This window comes from Melozone crissalis, unplaced genomic scaffold (assembly GCF_028551555.1).
Source record: "Melozone crissalis strain CALT ecotype California unplaced genomic scaffold, PUWL_Pcris_2 ptg000042l_1, whole genome shotgun sequence".
NCBI classification, from domain to species: Eukaryota; Metazoa; Chordata; class Aves; order Passeriformes; family Passerellidae; genus Melozone; species Melozone crissalis.
This window is the reverse complement of record NW_026535820.1, coordinates 28217062-28238681: the sequence shown is the minus strand read 5'-3', so window position 1 is coordinate 28238681 and position 21620 is coordinate 28217062. Positions and strand designations below refer to the sequence as shown.

Genomic DNA, 21620 nt, shown 5'->3' with positions numbered 1-21620 from the left:
ATCCCGGGTATCCCGGCTCTGCCCCCATCCCGCTGGGGTCGGAGGCTTTCCCGCAGCCTGGCCGCAGCAACAGCGGTGAAGAGGAGCCGGGGGATCCCATCCTGTTCCCCCTGCACTCCTGTGACACAAATCTTCCCTTCTCCGCGTCCCTCCCCGCCGCCCCAGACGTGCGCTTCACTCCCTGTCCTTTCCTGCCGCCCTCCCCTCTCCCGGGCCGGGAGCGCCGGGGCCGCGGCGCTGCGGGAGTCGAGGTGCCGCGGCTCTGCAGGGCTGGGGACACAGCCCTTTCTGCTCATCCCTTCTTCCTCCCCTGTTGCTTTTCATTGAGACCATTTCAGGCCCTCTCAATACTCTTATTATTAATATGCTTTCTCTACTAGATTCTGCCGCCGTCCCTCCCGCCCTGACCACTAGCCCTCCGCAATCTCGTCCAAGGGATGGGTGTTTGGGATGGGTTGTAGCTCGGGTGGAAGATAAGTCCTAGACGCGGGGGGAGGGCGGGAGAGAAAGGGAGAGATTTTGCAGTCGTCTCTGGGCTGATTGGAAGAGGTAATCATTGTATCTGCGGCCGGAGGATTAGCAGATAAACTTTTATTGCTCCCTTTAGTGCGTGTGTGTGCGTGTCTTTGTGCGTGCGTGGGTGTGGGTGTGCAGAGGAAGAAGTCGTCTCTCAAGGGGGAAAATCTTTCCAATTTCCCTTTGGCAGGTGCAGGTCAAGGAGGAACTCATGAACATTCTGTCTGATCCATGAACTGATTAGGAGAGGGGAAGCGATCCTTCTCCTCTTACCCTTCCTTTCCCAGTTTTGAAATCATTCCTTCCCCACCGCTGCCGCCCTCCCGTCCTTCCCCTCCTCTTTCCTTTCCCCTTCCCCTCCACTGAATGAATGGAAGAGTCTCCACGGTTTTCTCCTGCTTCTCGCCCTGGACTGGAGAAGTGAGGGGGCATCTCTCTGTCCTCATCCATCTCTTTCTCGCTCCATCCATTCTCAAGGGGATTTCAGACCGTGCAATGTGTTTTCAGCCTCCTGCCGCTGCTACCACTTGATAGTGTGTTATGCGCAGGGAGAGGGTTTTGCAAAAATGGATTTTTTTCTATTTTAAAGGATTTCTTCTCTAATTAGGTTCTCATTGCACACAAATATGACTAAATCCCCTATTTGGTAAATCTTTCTCTACCCCACCCCTCCTCTTTGGGTTCCCTCCCGCCCGCCCCCACCCCTTCAGAGGAGCAAGCACAGGGAGCTGATGACGGACCCATTAATCCCTTCTTCAATGCATCAAAAGAAGCCGAAGGGCTGGAAGTCGCTGGGCTCGGAGTCCTGCAGGAAATGCTTCGATCTGCTTTTGGTTCTGTATGAAACTGGTGACTAGGGGCTCGGCTCGCTCCGCCGCCGCCCGCCGGCACCTGGATGCGCGGGCCGCCGCCGCCGCCGCCGCCTTGCCCGCCGCCGCCGCCGCCGCGATGCACCGCTCGTGGCGGTGCTGGTGATCGCTCGGCTGTGATGGGATTGAGCCGGCGGTGATCATTTGAAGGCGGCGAGGGAGAGCGAGGGAGAGGAAAGGCTGCTCGGCTCTGCTGTGTGTGTGGGCTTTTTTTTTTTCCTTTTTTTTTTCTTCTTCTTCTTCTTCTTTTCCTACTTCCATCCTCTCCCCGCCACTGGAAGTCCTCCCGTATCTAAATGGAATTAGTGGAGACCGAAGCCCCTTGTGTAAGGAACAGACATGACCCATGGGCGCAGCTTCTTTCACAGTGAGTATCAATCTCCCCCTTCCCACCCCCGACCGAGCTCCGCCGCCGCGCACGGGCTCCTGCCCTCCGCTGCCTCCGCACCTGCCTGGCTAACGGGACGCCCAGGCTCCCTGGGCCAGGGGCGAACTCCCCCACGCCCACACCGCATCCTCTCCCGCACAGCGCTGCGGAGCTCCGGAGGGGAGCCGGCGTCTGCCAGCGCCGTGGGGCGGGCGGAGGGGCACGCTCCGGGGCTGGAGCTTTCACCCGGGCACCACGGCAGCTCCGGTGGCTTTGGCGGCGCCGGGAGAGAGCGGAGGGAGCGAGCTGCCCCCGCTGGGGCCCCAAGCGGTGCCGAGGGTGAGGGGGCGCGGGGCAGCGCCGGAGCCGCGGCGGGGGCGGGGGCGGCCGCACCGGGCACGGATCCCGGAGAGCCGCGGGGCGGGGGCGGCGCTTTCGGTTGAAATCCACCAGGATTAGCAAGGAGGCACCGAAATATATCACCTGCTCGTCCGAGACCTTAGGGGCCTCAAGGTGCGAGGTGGGACTCCCTCTCCCGCCTGCGTTTTGCGGAGGGTCCGCTGTTCTGAAGGGGCTTGAGTGGCCCCAGTTCCTCCCAGCACTTCTCTGCGCGCCCACACCTGTGCAATAGCGCTATGACCAGGTATTGCTTGTCCAACAACTCTTCGCCAGGCTAAGCCACGTCTGTGCCAAATCACAGCCTCCTAAAAGCCTGGCCAAGAGATAAATCACTTAATGTACAGCTTGTAATGAAAAAAGAATGCACAGATCCAAAAAAGATGGAAAGATGCGTAATCAGAGTGGCACTAGAAAGCACGATTATAATTACACCCGTGATTAGGAGGGAAGACAGTGAGAATGCAACAAGAAATTTTGTGGAAACTTCTTTAAAATAATTCCCAAACCGAGATAATGGCAATAATGTTGCTATGCTTCCAACACCTCCCAGGTGACAGTTTTCAATGAGTGAAGGTTCCATGGTTGGTCCCTTTGGGGTCTTGTTTCCCCCCCCCCCCCCCCTCTGAAAAGCACTGCTATTTTTCTGTGGCTTGAGAAAGAAAAAGGCATGAGAAATTCAAACCTCAAATTGGGTGTCAGGGGTGCATTTGTGCAGTGGGATCATAGAATAAAATGGTCTGCCTTGTCTACTTGAATAATATGTATTTGTGTTGGCTTTTCCCAAGAAGACCACAATTTTAATTACTTTCTGGCAACTTGCGTATTTTGGTGCTGTTGTTAATAACACTAAAGCAAGATCCTTTTTCTTTTTTATTTTTTTCTTTTTAACATGGGAGAAGTGTTTCACTTCATCTATCCAAATGTTAGGTATTATATGTCTAGAATAAAACCAAAACCCTCAAACACTTAGTTTCTAAGTCTCTGCTTGTCTATTAGACTTTATTATCAAGATTATTTTGACAGCTTATTACTAGCAAATACTGATATAATGACATTTAAGTAAAGCTCTATGCTTTATGAAAACGGCTTTGTGGTTTGGAAACCTCTTTTCTAACAGTTACAGCTGGAACTGAAAAGAGCTGTGGGGCTTTTGTCGTCTTGGTAAAATATATCTGTGGCTTGGACCAACTCTCTTTACTTCTCTGAACTTCACTTTTATCTGTATAGAAAATGAGGGGAGACCTAATAGATAAAGATGCTTGAAATGAACATGTAAGAATCAGATATGCATTGATTTTGTTATTAATTGCCTAAAAGAAACACTTCTCACATGGAGTTTGTTCAGTTATCGTGTGTCCTATTCTAGCTTCCACAAATTTATGGGCAGACAGAACACCAGCAGCTGATTCCACATTTGAGCACCAATCCACTTTGCACTATTGAGAAATTAGGTGTAGGCTGCTGAAGATTACAGGCATAGATGCACTATGATCACTGCATGAAACACAGCTAAAGGAAATGAGCAACTCAGTAAAGGGGTGACTCCTGCCTTGCCTTTGGATTTTGACAGAGTTGGCAGGCAGAGTCCCAGTAGCCTGTGTTTCCAGAATTCATCCCTGAGGAGAGTTACAGGCATAAATGGCTAGGTAGCATTCAGATCCAAGCAGAAGGTGTAGTGTTCTCACTGAATGCCCGTGACACACAAGAGTTTTAACTATCAGTGCTGCCAACATCCATCTCTAGAGGCTGTGAGCCTGAACAAGAAATAGTGAATTTGCTGCCAAGCCTTCATTTTCCCAGAATTTCAATCTTACCCTGCTTAATAGGGCAGCCATCATCCATGCCTCAAACCCTTTGTCACATGGAAAAGGTCAAAGTCATAGAAATAAGGATCTCAATGCCATCAGAATGCTGGAAATATGGAGAATGGCTTCCTTTGGAGTGAAAATTACACATAAATTGTGATAAAAAAGGTGAAAATGTTGAAAGCACCATCTTGTAAAGGATCATAGCTACTAGCCAATGGTGGCTTTTAGTGTCTCTTAGGGAAAATAAGAATAAAGTATGTAATTCAATTACTTTTATTAATTGATCAGTTCCTCGTCATAGTCATCAACAGAATGGTAGCTGACTGATCCAAAATGCTCTGAATAAGCATGCAGCTTCATTTCCACCTTAAAGTCAGTGCAGCCTGGGCACTGTGATTGGGCCTGATGCCAGACTAGCCGGGGCAAAGCCCTAAGCACTCCAAGAACTGATGGATCTGTTCTCTTCTGCACTTGCTATTCCACTTTCTCTGAGAGCCAAAGAAGATATGAATGATGACAAGAAAAGCAGTGTGTGATTTCTTCATCAGGTAGCTAGCTAGTGACTTTGATCTTACAAATCAGTCTCATTATTACTCTACTAAGTGTTTGCCTCAGCCTTTTCTAGTCAAGCTATTACATCTGGAAATTCCCAGAAACCCAGTCATTTATCTCCAGGTCAAAGTCCATTTCAGAAAGGTTGTATCTGTTTCCAAGAGGCACAGTTGTCCTATCACAGTTGGAGACAGCAGATACCTGTTTGCAAAGTGGGCTGCAGATTCACTGCAGCAAAAAAGCAACACCCTCTCGACAAGTCAAAATAGATTAATGAGATTGTTAAGCACACACAATAATTTACTTCACTAGAGATTTGCAAATGCTTTGATGGATGTGAAGAACCCAACCTCTCACTTCTTTCCTACTCCCAGTGCTCATTTTCAAATTTTATTATGCCATACTGAGAGACATTAGTACATACAGTGGCACTGAAATTTTGTCTCCCTCTGTTAAAAGCAGCCACTTTTCTACTACTGACATGAACTATTATTATATAAATAGGTTTTGGTAAAAATGTTTTTTCTCTAATATTAAAGAAAAAGGAAAAAAAAAGATGAGAACATCAGTGCCTGTGGGTTTTGTTTTAAACTCAAAAGATTTCCTCTTTATTTGCCTACATTTGCAAAGATAAGTACTTACAAGAACAGGCCATGAAGAAACTTGCTTATACCATATGTGCAATTAAAAGATTCAAGTAAAATGAAACTTTTTGTTTACAGCAATGCTATTTCATTTGTGTTCTTGTGAGATATATGAGTACAAGTCATTTGATTGCAGAAACTATCACTCTGTGATATTTAATGCATATTTCTCTTTCAGTTGTAGCAAGTCTAATCATCCTACATTTGTCTGGGGCAACCAAAAAAGGAACAGGTATGTAAACATCAAACATTTTTGTTAGAAAATTTATTAGAGACCAAAATATGGATTTGAGTTTTTAGTTTAGTTTTTGAAATTTTTAGCAGCTCATTTACTTCCAGTGTCTACCCTTTGTCCATTTGTTTGGAGTATTCACATGACTGTATATACACAAAAAATCCAGGGGTGCTCATCAGGCTCAGCCTGACTCTAACTAAGGGCTATAAAATACTCCTACTTTCAAAATGGGAAGTCCAGTTTGGGCACTCAGATACCTACACTTAAAACCTTTTTTCTTGTTGAAGTATAATTAATTAAAAACCTGAAATTTGGTATCATGAGTGCGCTTGTGCAGGGGGAGTAGTGAAAGAGATTCATTAGAGGCTTGGATGCTCAGTGTGAGGAGAGCCTAGCAGGGAATGCTGCTAAGCACAGTGTATGTCTGAACCTGTGTCTGAATGCACAGTCCCTGCAGGCTGGAATTTATTGCAGGAAATTAGGCTCCATGTCATATTCTGCCTGGATATGGACCAGGGTGAAAAAGAAATGTAAAGAAAATACATAGTATATAAGAAAAAACATAGTATAAGTCAGATCTCAGATGGTTATTATCATCCTTGGAAAGTTCTTGTTTTCATCCATTGATCCGAAGAGGGAGTCTCAAACACCTTTACTCAAACACCTTTACACACTGGGGGCTTAAGTTATATGGGACAGCTCTCTGATTATTAAAAACCTCATTCAGAGCAACATCTGTCTAGAACCTACTATCCTTGCCTTTAATAGCAGCCTAGATATATTTCCTTCTGAAGAATCCCCCTCATTTTAGCCTACTTGTCAAAGCAAGATGCTTAGGAAGGGATCCCTGATCTTCTTCAGCTTGAGCTGGCCCAAACCAGAAAGAAATGCAAGAGATTCAGGGCTAGGAAGAAAGCAGACAAGACTCTTGCTCTCTGAGGATTCACTTAGGAGGAGGAGAGTTCTGGGCTGTGATTCCTGGCCTCAGAGCTATTTATTAATTTTACAGAAAACAGTGAGATAAAAAAAATCTATGAACCAGATTCCAGGAATCCCCCTGTCTACCTCTGTCCAGTGAATATAGACTAAATATGCTGTAGATTTAAAACAACTTCTATATATGATCATAATTCTCTGGGTTATTTCCTCAGTTTTGTGGCTGATGTATTCCTGTATTATGGCATGAAGATTGCTGATAGAGCACATGCTTGAGCTTTTTGAGAGGTATGAGTGGGAAATTCCTGCCTTCCAATTCTCAAGCACGTGCTTTCCTTAGACAGTTATTATTTTAAAAGCAATGCAAATTTATTTTCCCCTAGACACTCAAACCTCTCCTCTGCTTTGAAAAGCATATCTTGAGTAAGAATTATATGTTTGTACCCCTAAAAAACAGCCTTCTTTTCCCCTAGATCAATTATCATACTCAGTCTCAAGAGACAAAAGTTTGAGGTGACTGACAGAAAAGGGGATGTTGTATTTATCCTGTAAAAGAGTTCTAAGTGTCACATATACATGATAATTTTTGGGCTAATTATATAATGCTTAATGTCATCATTTCACAGAAAAGCAAAGTGTTTCCGAAGGACAGAGACCAGTGCAGTGTGGAACTTGGACAAAATATGCAGAAGGAGGCATCTTCACCTCTCCAAATTACCCCAACAAATATCCTCCAGACAGAGAGTGTGTCTACATTATAGAAGGTGACCAAAAGAAGAATCTTTATGTTTTACCATCAACTGTATTAAAAAGAATATGTTTTATTATAGGTGAAGAGTAGGTAAAGTCATGATAACAAATATTTTCCAGACAGAAAAATATTTAGAGAAACCTCTTGATTTCTGTTTTGATATAGCTAATAAATTAGTTAAGGTGGTATGTATGTAAGACTCAGTACTTCAGGAATTTATTCCAGGATGTTTAGAAAATGAATAGAACCTAAAATGCAATGTGACAGAAGAAAGGATATTTTAAAATGAGTAGTAAAAGTGAATATGGGAAACAAAAATGCTTTTGACTTTCATGCAGACATTTTAAACTTATTGTAACTGAACCAGGGATGACAAGCTTAGTACAGTAAAAGAAGTCATACAGAAAATATCCATGTAGTGAGTGTTAAAATTATTTTCTATCCAGTTGTTCATAAGAAATGAAAATGAAATAAACCCAACCTACAAAAAAAACTAGAGGAGACAAAGCATCTCTAAAACTTAGTTTTTAAAGAGTATACAATTGCAAGCATGGAAGTGATGTAGGAAAGCCTAAAGGTGTATTACAAACAAACTGTGGTTTCTTTTCATCAGTCTTAGTACAATGCATGCTGGAGAGATTGTTGTGATAATGAATCTGTGGAAAGTAATAGAAGTTAGATCCTCTCAGAACTCAGAAAAGATGAATCATGTACTGTATAGTAAATCCCTGGAATCAAAAAACTTCTTTCATGAGTTGAGAATACATTTAGAATAAAACAGTGATAGTCTTCTATCCATGCTTCATTTAGAGAATAATTAATGAATTAATGATGGAGTGAGGAACTACAGAAATCATTATTTTACAAAAGATGCAGGTAGCGCCAAGATATATTTCCAAAGATATATAGCTGATTTAAATTGAATGAACTGCTCTAGACTCACACACACTCTGTACTTTTAGAAAGTCAAAAGTCACAAGAAAATGACTGACTTTCACTTTGGTGCTAGATAACTTGACTAAAGTAAGTCAGAAGAGGTGATTATAAATAATGTAGCCAAACAAACTCTTAAAGTAAAATTTAAGCTAGTCTGTGTATGTCTGAAATTTAAACAAATATATGGTAAATAATTAAATTCCAGCATAGTTTAGTAATTGGTTTAAAATAATAAATTTTGAAGAAGATAAATGCATAGGTTTGAAAAGTACAACTTAGCATTATTTTTTTCCAATTACACTTATGTTGCTAGATCTGGGTCTTTTTGCATCTATTGACCAAATTATCTAACACTCCTGTGAGACTGGGAAGAACCAAGCGTGTTTTATCTTCAAAGATATGAAACACAGAATGTTTTGTCAATAAAGTGAAATGGTGTTGGAAATAACCCACCATTTTGTAAAATTTAGTCCCACTAAATTTAGTCCCACTAATAGTCCCATCTCCTGACATTCTTCCTCACAGTCAGAAGGTGCTTGAAAGCCTAATATAGTAAAAACTTTTATCTTTATAATAGTTATTAATTACTTACAAAAATATAATATGCTGAAAAATTGCAAAAATACACTGTTGAAATAATGCGATCTAAAATAGCTAAAAATGCCAAAGAACAATTTAAGAAGGAAAGATTTAATCAACAAACTTCTATGACAAAGATGAAATTTCATATGGACAAGTTTAGAGCAATGTATAAGGAAAAGAGTAAACTCAACAGACATCTTGTTATAATTTATCAGAAAGTTCAATCTTGTAAAATCCAGTTGAACACAATTTTTCTATGGCATGAGTATTTTCTTCTTCCCATCCAGCCTAATAACAGCTTAGATTGCAGCTGGTCATTTTAAGACCCACAATGAACCATAGGCATTGCACAACATTTTCAGCTCTGATCTCCCCATGTCTATTTCTGTCTTCTATAAAAATCAGAAATAGCCATGTCTGTCTGGAAAATGTCACCAAAATAAGCAGAGATATAGGAAGATGTCTGAACAATAATACTTTTAAATGTGTCAGATTTAAAAAAAAAAAGGCAAAAGAAGTACTGAAGGTCTACAAAAAACTTTTTTGTAATTAGAATAAATCATTTGTCCATATTTATTCCTTTTGCAACTTGCAAAATAACAGAAAATGATAAAGAAGTCTAGCAAGTATCAAATTTTCCCCACATCTTTTATATTCTGTGAAACTCATTGTCATAAGACACTGATATTAAAGGATTTATGAAATACTTATAGCAATGTATTTGAAATCAGATAACAATCTACAGAAATTGTGGATAATCCTGACTAATGGAGGAAATAAATATTTTAGAGTAAGACAGAAACATCTCTTTATGCATTTCATTTCTATATTTAGAATTGAAATTTCCATATGCTTGAACAGCTTCTGAATCTTGTTGAATGTCAAGTACCAAACTAGAGGGACTGTTGATATTGTCTATAATATCATCCCCCAATCACTATCTCCCTGTTGTATGTCTCAGGGAGTTCAGCCTACCAGGACTGTATATAACATACTGAAAGCTGTATGATGTGGGCATAAATGCATAAATGAATCACTACGTTCTTTCCTGGCTGCTTGCATTCATTCCTTCATTTATTTGCTATCAAACATAGTCTTGGGGCAAATTTAAACACAGTTCCTAGTGACTTTATTGGTCTTTACCGAGCACTCCAGCTTTGTAGTGTGTAGCAAACAGTTGAATTTCATCGCAATTTTTTTCCTCCCCATTGTAGCTCAATGGGGAGGAAAAAACTCCTTTTGTCATGTCAGAATTATTTTGGTGACATAAAGGAGCTGGCAAAAGTTGCCATGATCATAGACTGTGAATTTCTGAAAGAAAAGGAGATTCCTGACTGCAGAGGCTTTTATCCTAGCAAAGACATAAGCAAATCTAACAGTTGGAAGTTTCTTAGGTTATTCTGCTTTTTTCCTTTTTTTTTTATTCTGATTTAGTAGTAGTGATAATGAACCCTTAGAACAACTAAGAGTTGTTTTAAGAGTTCATTATCACTGGAATTTTAAAGTCTAGGTTGAATGCCTTTTTAAAGGAAATTTTTTAAGTCATCTAGAAATCATGGCCTCTGTACAAAAATTGTTATGCTACAGAGAAGTGTCATAAGTGAGGCTTGGAGGAGGGCTGATACAACTCCCCAAGGAGCTTCTGATGAATCCCATCTGCCTTTCAAAATGCAGTGAGAATCTTTTCTTTTTGTTTGGTTTTTTCTTTTTTTTTCTTTTTTTTTTTTTTGTTTCAATCTTAGTTGGCGTATAGAAAACATAGAAAATGAGCTGAGAAAAATTGGCCAAATTTCACCCTTATTTTGCATATTCATGATTCTAACCTGACAAAATTCACAGCTGCCCAGAACAATCACAGCAGTGACAGCAATAACCTTTGCCAGACTGCAGAACATTTGGCATATGTGCTATAGAAGGAAATTTGCACAGGAGATTTTGCAGGAGAAAAGGCTTTTATTTGTATTAAAATATTTGGGGAGTGGGATACTAATACTATACACACTATAACTTGAGAATGGGTTTAACAGTCCTATAAGAGGAAAACCTGTAAAATTGTAACCACTCTTCTTTTAATAATTGCTTGTTTATAAATACAGGTATGGACTAGAATTGATATATGGAGATATAAAATATATCTTCCACTTTACAAGTTTGTGAACATACAGAGTTATCAATCTTGAAAATCTCATGTTCTCACAAAAGACTACTAAACTCTTTCATGATATTTCACAAGTGTTAGAAAATTGTAATGTTATCACCAAGTGAAAAACCTCTCCTCATAGTCCTTTTGTATTTCACAATGATTTTTGTGTTGAAAAAAATTTCACCGAAACAATGAAAGAACCCTCTTTTCAAATGAAGATAAATATGGTTTCCTTATCAATAATAGCAGGATAACCAGAAGGAATGAGGATTATTGAAACTATTAGTAGGGCAACAGCTCATAGACATGGCAGTAGGTGTTGAGCTGTTTCTCATTTCCATGCAGTGTGGCAAATTGAAACAGATTTTTGCACTTAACTTCAGCTGTCACTACACAGACTTAGAGGTTGATCAGAATTAAAACCTTAATTGTGCAGTTTTGCTGCAACTGTTCTACTGCAAATGGAACCCAATGACTCCTTTATTTTTTCCATTGGATTTAAAATCTCAAGAAGCACTTGTATAAGATAATTAGATGAAAAATAAGACAAGACATGCAAGCATTAAGTAGGCCTTTCCATGGTTCTAAACATTTTTTGAAAAAAGATAATTGGAAATTAAATATGGAAGTTGTGGCATTTGAAATCAAGTCATTTTATGAGACATTATTCAATATATTTCATTTGGAGAGGGCAACAACTTTGCCTGACATCATAGCCACAGAAGAAGGTCTGAAGATGTGAATGGACTTTACCTGTTAATTAGGATACCAGAAATAACCACTCCATCCCTCCTTTTTGATTAGATGGCCAGATGTGAATACAGTCTGGAAGATTTGCATATTCTGGATTTTTTGTTTTGTTTTGTTTTATTTTTCTATAGGAACACATACACTATTATTAGTGACTATTCTGCACTTGTCCCCAGTTTATTTCTGTGACCTCATTTACACACACTTTGTTGCAAAAGGTGTGGCACAAGATGTGTGTTTAAACAATAGCTGCTTCTTCTACCTTGTGCTGGGTAAAGAAACAACTCATTAAAGCCAGAGCATAAGTGTGAGATTATATCATTTTTACTTAAAGGAACTTAAAGTTGAGAATTTGAATTATGTGTTTTCATCACTTATGGTCATATCGAGGAAGTTTTGATTAAATTTGTGTCTTACGTAGATTATTGCAAACAAAACATTTAACCATTAACTAAATATGAAGCACAAGAAGAAAAACAGAAGTGCTTTTAAAAGCACCTTATGAAAAGGCCATGGATGCTTGTGCTGCACCCTGGAGTTGCTGAACTGCTCTTAATGGCATGGCCAAAATGAAGCCAGAACATGACTTTACATTTAAGGATGTGATCAGGCAGTGGTCCAGCCCTCAAACTCAATCTCCAGCCTTGTTTTATCCCCAGTGGAGAAGTGCTGCTAATGAATATTCAATGCTCCATTCTTAAAGTGAAGTAGCCTCTACTCACAGGGCCTTCAGGGAAAAGTGGAAACTTGAGCTCTCCTTGAGCTGATGTGATTCTCTCTGATCCTATAGCAAGATCTGAGCTTCACTAGGAAAAGCCTCATCTTGATTTTGTCAAAAAACTAATAAAAGCAGAATAGTGTGAGCTATAGCAATATTCTGGTCATAAAACTGGTTGGCAGTGTGAGATTCAGAGAGAGACATGGAGATTAGGGTTGTGGAAATGTTGTTTTATCTCAGGTCATTCATTCACATAGCCAATAGCTCTCATATGCAACTCAGTAGGCCTGATTTTTATTTATCCACAATCTTTCCCTTTACTTCAGAGCCTCCTAGACCAAACCTATAGTTGGGTCTAGGGTTCCTTTTCAACACCAAAAATGATGTCAAATGACTGAACTCTAAGGGGGCCTTGTGGCCTTTTTTGACATTACATGAGTCTTGGATACAGAGAAGACTTGTTAAGGATTTAACTATGGGCCAGCACTTGTAATCTTCTTCTTGGTATCAAACAAGGCAGCAGAAAAGAAAGATTTTAAAGGACAAATGTGTTATGATAATGGCATGAGCCATTTTTGAAGCAATCACTTTGTGTCTATGGGAAGCACAGCAGCTGTGTTGCTGTATGTCAGCGTAGCTGGCAGTCAGTAGTAGGAGAATCGATCTTCATATCTAGTTTGTGACATTAAAACATAATAATAAAGCTCTAGACAGGTTAATGGCATAACATTGGAGTCATGAATGTGTGAGATTTTCAAGCCATGATGAGCATTTTTAAGATTACTTAAAGTGTTTTCAGGAAAGTTTTTGATACTTGACTCTGTAGTCCTTAGGTGGATGATGAACAGCTCTCAACAAATCTCCTTAAATGGAATAAAGAATGCAGAATATGATCCCAAATTGAAAGTCACTGATTGCTCTCTTCTGTCCTCGTAGTGCTTAGTTGAGTTTGAATCAATAATTTTTAAAATGTGTAAATTCAAGGATAGAAACTTCTGAATAATATTAACTATGATATCTTCCAGGAATTTAATCTTTTACTAGAATATAAAAAGATTTACTTTGGTTTTCAAACCTCACCAAGGATAACATCATTATGATCTCCTTCACAAGCTTTATTATCTGACCTTACTTTTGTAAATTTTTTTGTATTTTCAAAGTAGCTTCTTTTCCATAGACTGTGAATTTCGTGCAATTATATGTAAAACACAGACCTCTGCTTCTTCTATTGAATTTGTATGGGCATGAAGTTCACAAATTTCCCATAAATCGGTATAAATAATGACAAGTCACTACTATTTCCCTGAATGTGAATGTCTTCAGATTGAGAACAGTAAAAAAGATTTCTTTCTTATGTTAAATTAAATGTTTCAGTAAATATCAATCGTCAATTATATTGACATTGTAAGTAAAGCTGTTAAAATAATTTTCTTTTTCAAATAAGATATTTTATTAACTCACTTCTTAAATGTTTCTTATAAAATGAGGCTGTATTCATCTACATGAAATAGTTGTAAGAGGGATCTGACTATGTGCTCTTATGTAAAGATTTCAAAATTTACCTGATATCTTCTTACTCAGTTAATTTTAAATAATCTCTCTTCTTATGTGAGTAATGAGTTCATATCAAAAGCTTAAAATTTTAAAACATTTCAGAATCCAAACAAGATCTTTGTTCTTGTAACACTGACAGTTTTCTTATTATTCTTGAGGAAATAATGTAGACATACTGACTCCTGGAGTGGCATCAGTTTCCATGCTAAGCAGTTTCCATGCTAATAACTCGGCATGCAGTTTGATCTTGCATATTTTCATGTGAAAAGAATGGTAACTGTGGCAAAGCTCATGGTAATGCAAACCTCTTTTGATATGTGTAAAGTGTAGGACATGATCCCAGGAGAGGCACAGCAGGCACTGACACAACAAATCCTTGTCTTAGCAGAAGGCTTTGTCAGCAAAAGGCTCCAATGCATCATGCTCTAGACACTGAAGGCACACAGTGTTTGATATGGCCAGGATTGAGGGTAGAAAACAGTGCACCTCTAAAAGGTTGCCTCTGATAAAATGTATCAATCAAACCATGATTTTTCCCCTCCTTGTAAGAATATACTATATTTCAATCTGTTAATTATTTTTTTGCTTTATACAGGAGATCCCAGGAAATATTTGTTTTAGAAATAATTCCAAACATCTCAAGACTTAAGACCTATCATTAAAGATGGATTTTTTTTAAAATGTCTAATTAAATTATCACTGTGAACTTACTTCAAGTTTTTCAGTATATCATTTGCTCTTCTAATATCATCCTTATCCAGGATCCTTATCCTTCTTTCTTAAGTGAGAATTCACTGCATTTGTTCTTATGTTTCCAATGAGAAGTAATTCTGAGTATAAGCAATTACATTCCAGTTTGTCATTGACTGCAATACATGTAGGAAGATAATCTGTCCTTATGGTAGCACAGTTCTGATCAGCCTTTTCTTCATCATCTTTCTCAGTACTAGGTACAAAAAAAAAGTATTCTGATTAACACCCTTCCCCAAAATATAAGAGAAAAAATAAATTCTTCTAAATATGTACGTTTCTTAGAAACATTTTATATTTTATATTTGAAGAAATTGTTCCTGGCTATATTTTTCTGTTCATCATGGATATTTCTCTCTTAGCTTTACTAAGCACTGCTGTCAAAACTACTTTTTTTAAAAGGAGAACAGCAGACAAATAATCTGACAGTGTGAAATCTATAAAAAATATAGATGTACTAATTTTTAATAAAAAAATGATGTTCCAATTTTTGTACGTGTTTTTAAACAAAATTTTGCAATCCATACAAAATGATAAATTTGATTTTCTTCAGTTTTGCTTTAGTTTTGAAAGGGTCTTGGGTTAGAAAATAATAAGATAATTTTCTTTTTTTGTCTCTAGCTGCTCCTAGACAATGCATTGAACTACACTTTGATGAAAAATATTCCATAGAGCCTTCTTGGGAGTGTAAATTTGACCACATAGAAGTACGAGATGGACCTTTTGGCTTTTCCCCAATCCTTGGACGTTTCTGTGGACAACAAAATCCACCTATGATAAAATCCAGTGGCAGATTCCTGTGGATTAAATTTTTTGCTGATGCTGAACTGGAATCTATTGGGTTTTCTGCTCGGTATAATTTTACACCTGGTAAGTCCAAACCATCACATTTTTAATAGAAAAAGCTTATCATTATAGCTTATATAATGATGTATAATCTTGCTGTTGAATATTATCTTTAGCTGGGGCTTAGTTTGTTGTCAAGGAAGGTATTAATAAATAGGAAATTGATAAAATTCATATGTATTTTTTGCATAACAAGTAAGGCTTATTCAAGGGAAAGATTTTCAGATTCTGCAGTTTTTAAGAGTATTATTTTCAAGTGAATGCTATTACAGAAGGTCATTCAAAATGTTTCCTGGGAAGTTTAGTGTTTTATGCTTGGCTGTTACACTGTACAGCTTTTCTTTCAAGAAGATCATTGATAAAGTATTCTAATAAAAAATGTAATTATCTCAGAAAATTCCATCATCGCTTTTCCACTTCACCAACCATTTCTCCAGCTGAGAAGTGGAATAGTTCTCCTTCCTCAATAAAGTAAACTATTACAAGTATTACCAGAGGATGTGTGAGGTTCAAATAGTAACATGTATTAAATATTTTTCTTAAAAGGCTGTAAATCTTAATTGCAATTGTTCAAATATTCCTTGTCACTGTCTAATTCATTACAGTAAAACAAAAATCATAGTCATACTTTCCATTAAATCCCCTGTTCCTCCACTTGTTAACAGAAGATTGGTGATTTTAAATTTCTTCTTTGGCTGCAGCTCCACTGTACTGCACTGCAACTGCACTGCTGGATGTGACGTAGTTCTGTGGCTTCTTATGTATTGAGTGATGAGTCATGCTTTAGTATAGCTGACTCTAAAGCACTGTAATTATTATGCAATTTTGTCAATTATGTCACTGTTTTTTCAGCTAAATTGTTGTATTAGGTTGAACAATGTTCTTTAGAATACTGCCTAAAATTAGCAGACCCAAAATTCTTCCTTAATTATTCCGGTAGCATCATAGAAGATGGCAGGTCTACAGGCTCTGTGTTGTTCTTCTTTCTGGTTTTCTTTCATTAATTCAAGGAAAATACTTATAAAACTAACCAGCACAGTAATATTTTCTTTCAAGTCCATGATACTGTTTTTCACTGGCTAAAGATGTATAAAGGGTTCAAACAGGAACAGTATGGAGAATTTCTGTAGCAAATAATCTGATAGCCAGGTATATGTATCTGCTGTAAATTCAAAGAAAATAGACAAAATTTTGTTACAACTATGCATATCCACTCTGAAAAGAGAGTTAAATTTTTATCTCTCATTTAACATGGGCCTGTGGGCTTTTGCCATTTCCTTCCCCTGTGCCATAAGTCCTTTTCTTTAGATTTCTTTACTTGTTTTTTCAAAGGTTTGTGCATTCTGGTTGAAAAGATATTAATAGCAAAATCTGCAAGTTAGTCTGTCTAAAAACTCTGATGTAAAATACAATTTCATGGACCATGTTTTATTCTCATTCCTTTTCTACTGATGTAAGGAGAATTTCTACACAAAGATCAATGCTGGTAAACTAGTACAGCAGCATAAATTATTCCAGACTTCAGATGGAATAGCTATATCCTTTTTCTTCCTTGATTCTTTCCTTTACCCCCCTCCATAGATTTCAATAGAAGATCTGCAAGTAGTCAAGAGTTTCTAGGAATATTGGCCAAAATGAGAATATAATTCATCTGACAAGTGCAAAACAGCACTGCTGCCTCCTTGATCACCAATAAGAAAGAGGAAGAACTTCACATTCCACATTATTACTTGGACAGTCTTTTATTATGCAGACATGGATAAGGCATGCCATTTTGAGATCTATTGTCCATAGGTGTGCACTGGGAGGGGTTCCTGCCAACTCATAAAACAGAATTATGGCTTTTGAGATCGTATAAGAGAGCAACAGAGAGAGGATTCCACTCCAGAGTATAACAGAGTAGCATAGACAGGACTCCAATACAGAAATTATCACCTAAACCACCTGGAATCAGCTTAGGTAGTGACAACTTGAAACATTTATTTATGAACAACAGAAGGATCAGAAGAAAAATTTTGGCTAATCTCTCTTTAAAGAACTTGAAGAAAATGATCCATAGCAAAGACTCATTTGGAAGCTGTTGCTGTCTCAAGCAGCTGAACGCTCAGGGGAGATGAGGTTTTTGTTGCCACTCATCTCACTTGTCGAGAGCAGGACGTTCTTCCTAACTGCAAACCTGCAGAGGAGGCTTTTTCCATCCAGAGACAACGCAGTTGTTTCTTGAATATCAGCAATCTTTGAGAGCCCCCACCTGCCCCCGATGTGTCTCTCATCTGCCTCTTTTGCATTTGAGATCTTAATGGAGAATAAAGAGACATGATGTTAAACGTGTGGGTGTGTGCCAAGATTCAAAAAATAAAAAGTAAATTTGGCTAAATTGAAGCTGCAACTGTTTATTGTTATTTGAATGGTACCTGGAGAAACAGGGAAAGAAATTATGCACTATGTCTCCAGGATGTATAAAAACAGATAACTGGATGAAGTTGAAAAAAAGATCAGTTAGGATATAATGAAAAATGCTAAAATGAATATCTATTAGTTTGTGCAAATGGAAAGAGTTCTGCACCTAAGGCATTTAAAATCTAGTTTGGACTAAGTCCTATAAAAAGAAATTATATCTAAAAATCCTAAGGGATAGACTAATAATTTGCAATTTTGACAACTTTTCAGTTCAATAATTTCTTTGACTCCTTGGTGTCGGATTTTGGGCTGTTTAGATGGTCTGGAAAAGCCCGAAGATGGCCTTGGGCCGCCCGCGCTCCAAAGGACGAGAAGGGACTTCAGATCTGTTCTCGGTCTCGGTGTTTATTAAATGCTTATCTAAAAGATTTTCTCTTGGCCTGACAGAGTTCTGCTCAGCAGTCAGCCATGGGCACACACTGAGAGCCCCTGGGGCGGTCACCTATCTTTATACTTGGAGTTACGTATACAATATTTATCATTTTTCTCCAATACCCTCTACCCTTATTAACCAGTGTTCCCCTAGTAAGGTCCAATCCCAGAGTGCCAACATCACCACAGAAGATGGAGGCCTAGAGGAAGAAGAAGAAGGAGAAGGGCACGCCCCAATTCCTCCATCTTGCCTCTCTAGACCCCCCTGTACAGGGATCTTAAACCCTGTATCTCACACTCCAATTAACTTATCCCTTCACCATTCACCCCGGTGAAATCCTCCTATCCTCATACTGATGTCATCTCCCATGTGGGATCAAAGTCTAGCCACCAGACATTTCTGGCAACATTCCAGGACTCCCGAGCCCCCCAGGGGTGGTCTTGTTCACCCTGCACCCCAGTTCTGAGAGGCTGAGATCCCACACCTTGGTACTGCAACAGTTGGAAATCCATCCACCAGGACAAAAGTCCAGTGGGAACTGTGGTTTCAGAAACAAACGTAATTCTTTTGCCATACTTTCTTTTCCTTTTAAATAAACCTTTTTTCAGAGGTCTTTTCAGTACTCTAAAAAGAGAGATCTTGCAGAAGAAAAAACTTTAGCAACAACAAAACCAGAGCTACACACATAGCCAACACGAACACACCCAGAAACTGGTAAAACTACTAAAGGTTTTGCAAAAAGTTCCTTATTAAGAGAATAATTTAGGCTTTTGTATTTGTCATTCCTAAATTATAGTGTTAAGCAACACGTGGATGAACTAAGTTGTTCATATGGTATAATAGACTATTCTCAATGTCAAAACTCTGAGCTAAGGGAGAAAGTATTCATCTTTTGCATAATTACAGCTAATATTAGTAATAATCAGATGCATTTTAATGTAAATTTTCAACCATTTTGCATACATGGGAGTTTATAAACAAATGAAAACTTCTTTAATTTTGTTATACTATTATAATTGTTTTTTTATGTTAAAATTCTGATTAATCATGTTCATTTCAAAATGGATATGTCTGAACCTATTGAACCTTCATAAATGTATACAAACTTTTTTGTTGGGTTACTTTTTTTTAAGGCAATCTAGTGTATGAGAGAAACACATATCAGGCTGCAATATTTTCAGGTCCCGCTGGTTCATTTTGAATACCATATTGATTGGCTAGGGCAAAAAACATGACACAAGGATATTTCATCCTTGGTCTTGTTTTGTCATTCTTTGGGCCACTGAAAGGCCTACACCTGAAATTTCATTTCACAGCTCTGGGTTCTTTGAATCAACCTATTGCACTCATTTTTTAAAAAAGTTTTATCTCAAGACTGTCTTCCAAAGTGGGGCTGAATCACTGTTTTGTGTAGAAAAATTTGAGTACTACTTCAAACTATTGACAGTTCTTCTTTAAAAAGAATCTTTTTATTTTTCTTTTTTTTAGCACAGACAAGAATTCAGGCAGAGAGAGGCTGTGTTTATCTGGGCTTTCTTGCTCAGCTAGAATAATCAGATTTCTGTTTATCCTGGTCCCTGATTTTGCAGGACAGTGGCTTAAGATAGCACATCATTACTTTCAGTTCCTTCACTTAGTAGAAGCCATCTGTGTTTTTATTTAGCCTCATTAATATAAACGTCAGTCAGTAATGTTTTCTATTCAACTGCCTGATGATGGAAAATGAAAAAAGATTTATACTCTTGTGTCCCAAAAAGTGGAATATGAAACACTTTCTAACTGGAGTAAAAGTAGTTTTACATTCCCATAGCAGTGAATGTCAGAGTAATAGAATAATTATGTCAGCTATCTTGAGGGAAAAAAATAAAATACAACCCAAATTCCTCCTAGTTGGGGAATTTGTATATTTTAGAACTCATGAAAAATTTAATGAGAATTTATTAAAGTCAATCACAATTCTAAAAAAAACTTAGCTAAAATATCATCAAATTATTTTGCCATCTAACATCCATCTTCTGCCTTGAATTGCAAGGGATATTTCCCAGGCATCTGGAATAGCTGAATATCCATGTGAGCTAGGTCATTTATGCTTTTTTGTTTACTCTTCTGAACCTGGTCTGATTACTTCTAATTTAGTATCAGCAATGACAATCACTTTTTAGCAACTTGAACTCCAGTTAAACTTTTTGAGAACGAACAAACAATGCCAGACCCATTTAACTTTGAACCAGACAGTGTTTTCCTTTTGGATTCAGAGTTCGTTTGGAAGATGAGAAATGACTCACCACAACTTCATTTAAACTTCTGAGACAGAACCATGTGATGTCAAAAAAACCTGAAAAGTGTGAATCTGTTTTATTTATTGAGATATAACTTCCCAGAACTTCAAATTGCTATAAACAGCTTCCTGGTGTTATGAAGTTTTACTGTGTTTCTACAAGTGCACTTCATAAGAGTCAGGCACTTCATTGCTGTTTACAAGGCATTAGGGCATCTGGTCTTGGGAAAGGGAAGGAATTTCTCTCAAGTAGGATGATGCATTACATTGAAAATCATGATCACAGGTTTCTATTAAATTTCAGGTGTAAAAGAATTCCTTATGTGGAGCAAATGAGTATCTAAAAGGTCTCATGGTGTTCTTAGATCCCATAATATTTCTTGCCATCACATAGTTATATGTTTCTTTCAACAATACCCAAAAGGCAAATACAGAACTTCCTAGTTTAGAAATCCTTGCATGCTGGGAGTTTCATATTACCAACAGAAGGAAGTTGAACACTTAAATCCCTACACCGTTGAACTTTGATGTAAAAACAAGAGCAAGAGAAATATAAGAAACAGTTTCAAGCATTTCTAGCACTGGAGTAAAGAAAAATGCCAACTTAACTAGGGGCACTTACTGCTTCCCCTGCCATCAGTGCACTCTGTTCTCCACAAAAATCCCTTCCCTGTATGCATTTCGTAATAAGCTGGACATGGACTTCTAGAGAATGTTTACTAGGATATTCTACAGCAGTACAGATACAAATAATTCAATTCCACCTCCACAGGAAACACCTTTCTTCATTTGTAGGTGACCTCCCCAATAATGGTGATTATGATGTTGCAATGATAAATATTCTTTTCAGAGGAGCCTCGTTTCTCTGACAAGACATCAGTGTGTTTGGAGTACCTGTCAGAGATCTTTAGGAGGCTCAGATGTACATTAAAAATTAGTCCTAGAAAACTAACATTTTTAGAGTAAGCTTCATTTTTATAATATCATTGTCATTCTATAAATAATTTATATTATTACTTGTTACAAAACAATTAAATCTAAATCTTAGAAGCAGCAGAGGATTTTCCTTAAATGTGGTCTTTTTCTTATCCTCTTTTCCCTAAGGATAAACTTTTGACTTTATGTAAATACTATGCTGAGTAAGCTTAATCTT

General features: G+C 38.2%; 1 protein-coding gene across 2 annotated transcripts in view; it reads left to right on the top strand.

Annotated features, from left to right (window-relative positions):
• Nucleotides 1–1619: 1619 nt before the first annotated feature.
• Nucleotides 1620–21620, top strand: part of NETO1 (neuropilin and tolloid like 1) — a 62672-nt gene continuing 42671 nt past the window's right edge. Inside the window, exons 1-4 of one of the 2 annotated variants that reach the window (XM_054285268.1) lie at nt 1620–1752; nt 5334–5387; nt 6953–7090; nt 15132–15380. In XM_054285268.1, coding sequence (XP_054141243.1) covers nt 1725–1752; nt 5334–5387; nt 6953–7090; nt 15132–15380 — 469 coding nt within the window. In that variant the 5' untranslated portion in view covers nt 1620–1724. The remainder of the gene's footprint in view (nt 1753–5333; nt 5388–6952; nt 7091–15131; nt 15381–21620) is intronic. The other variant, XM_054285267.1, reaches the window with a different exon arrangement.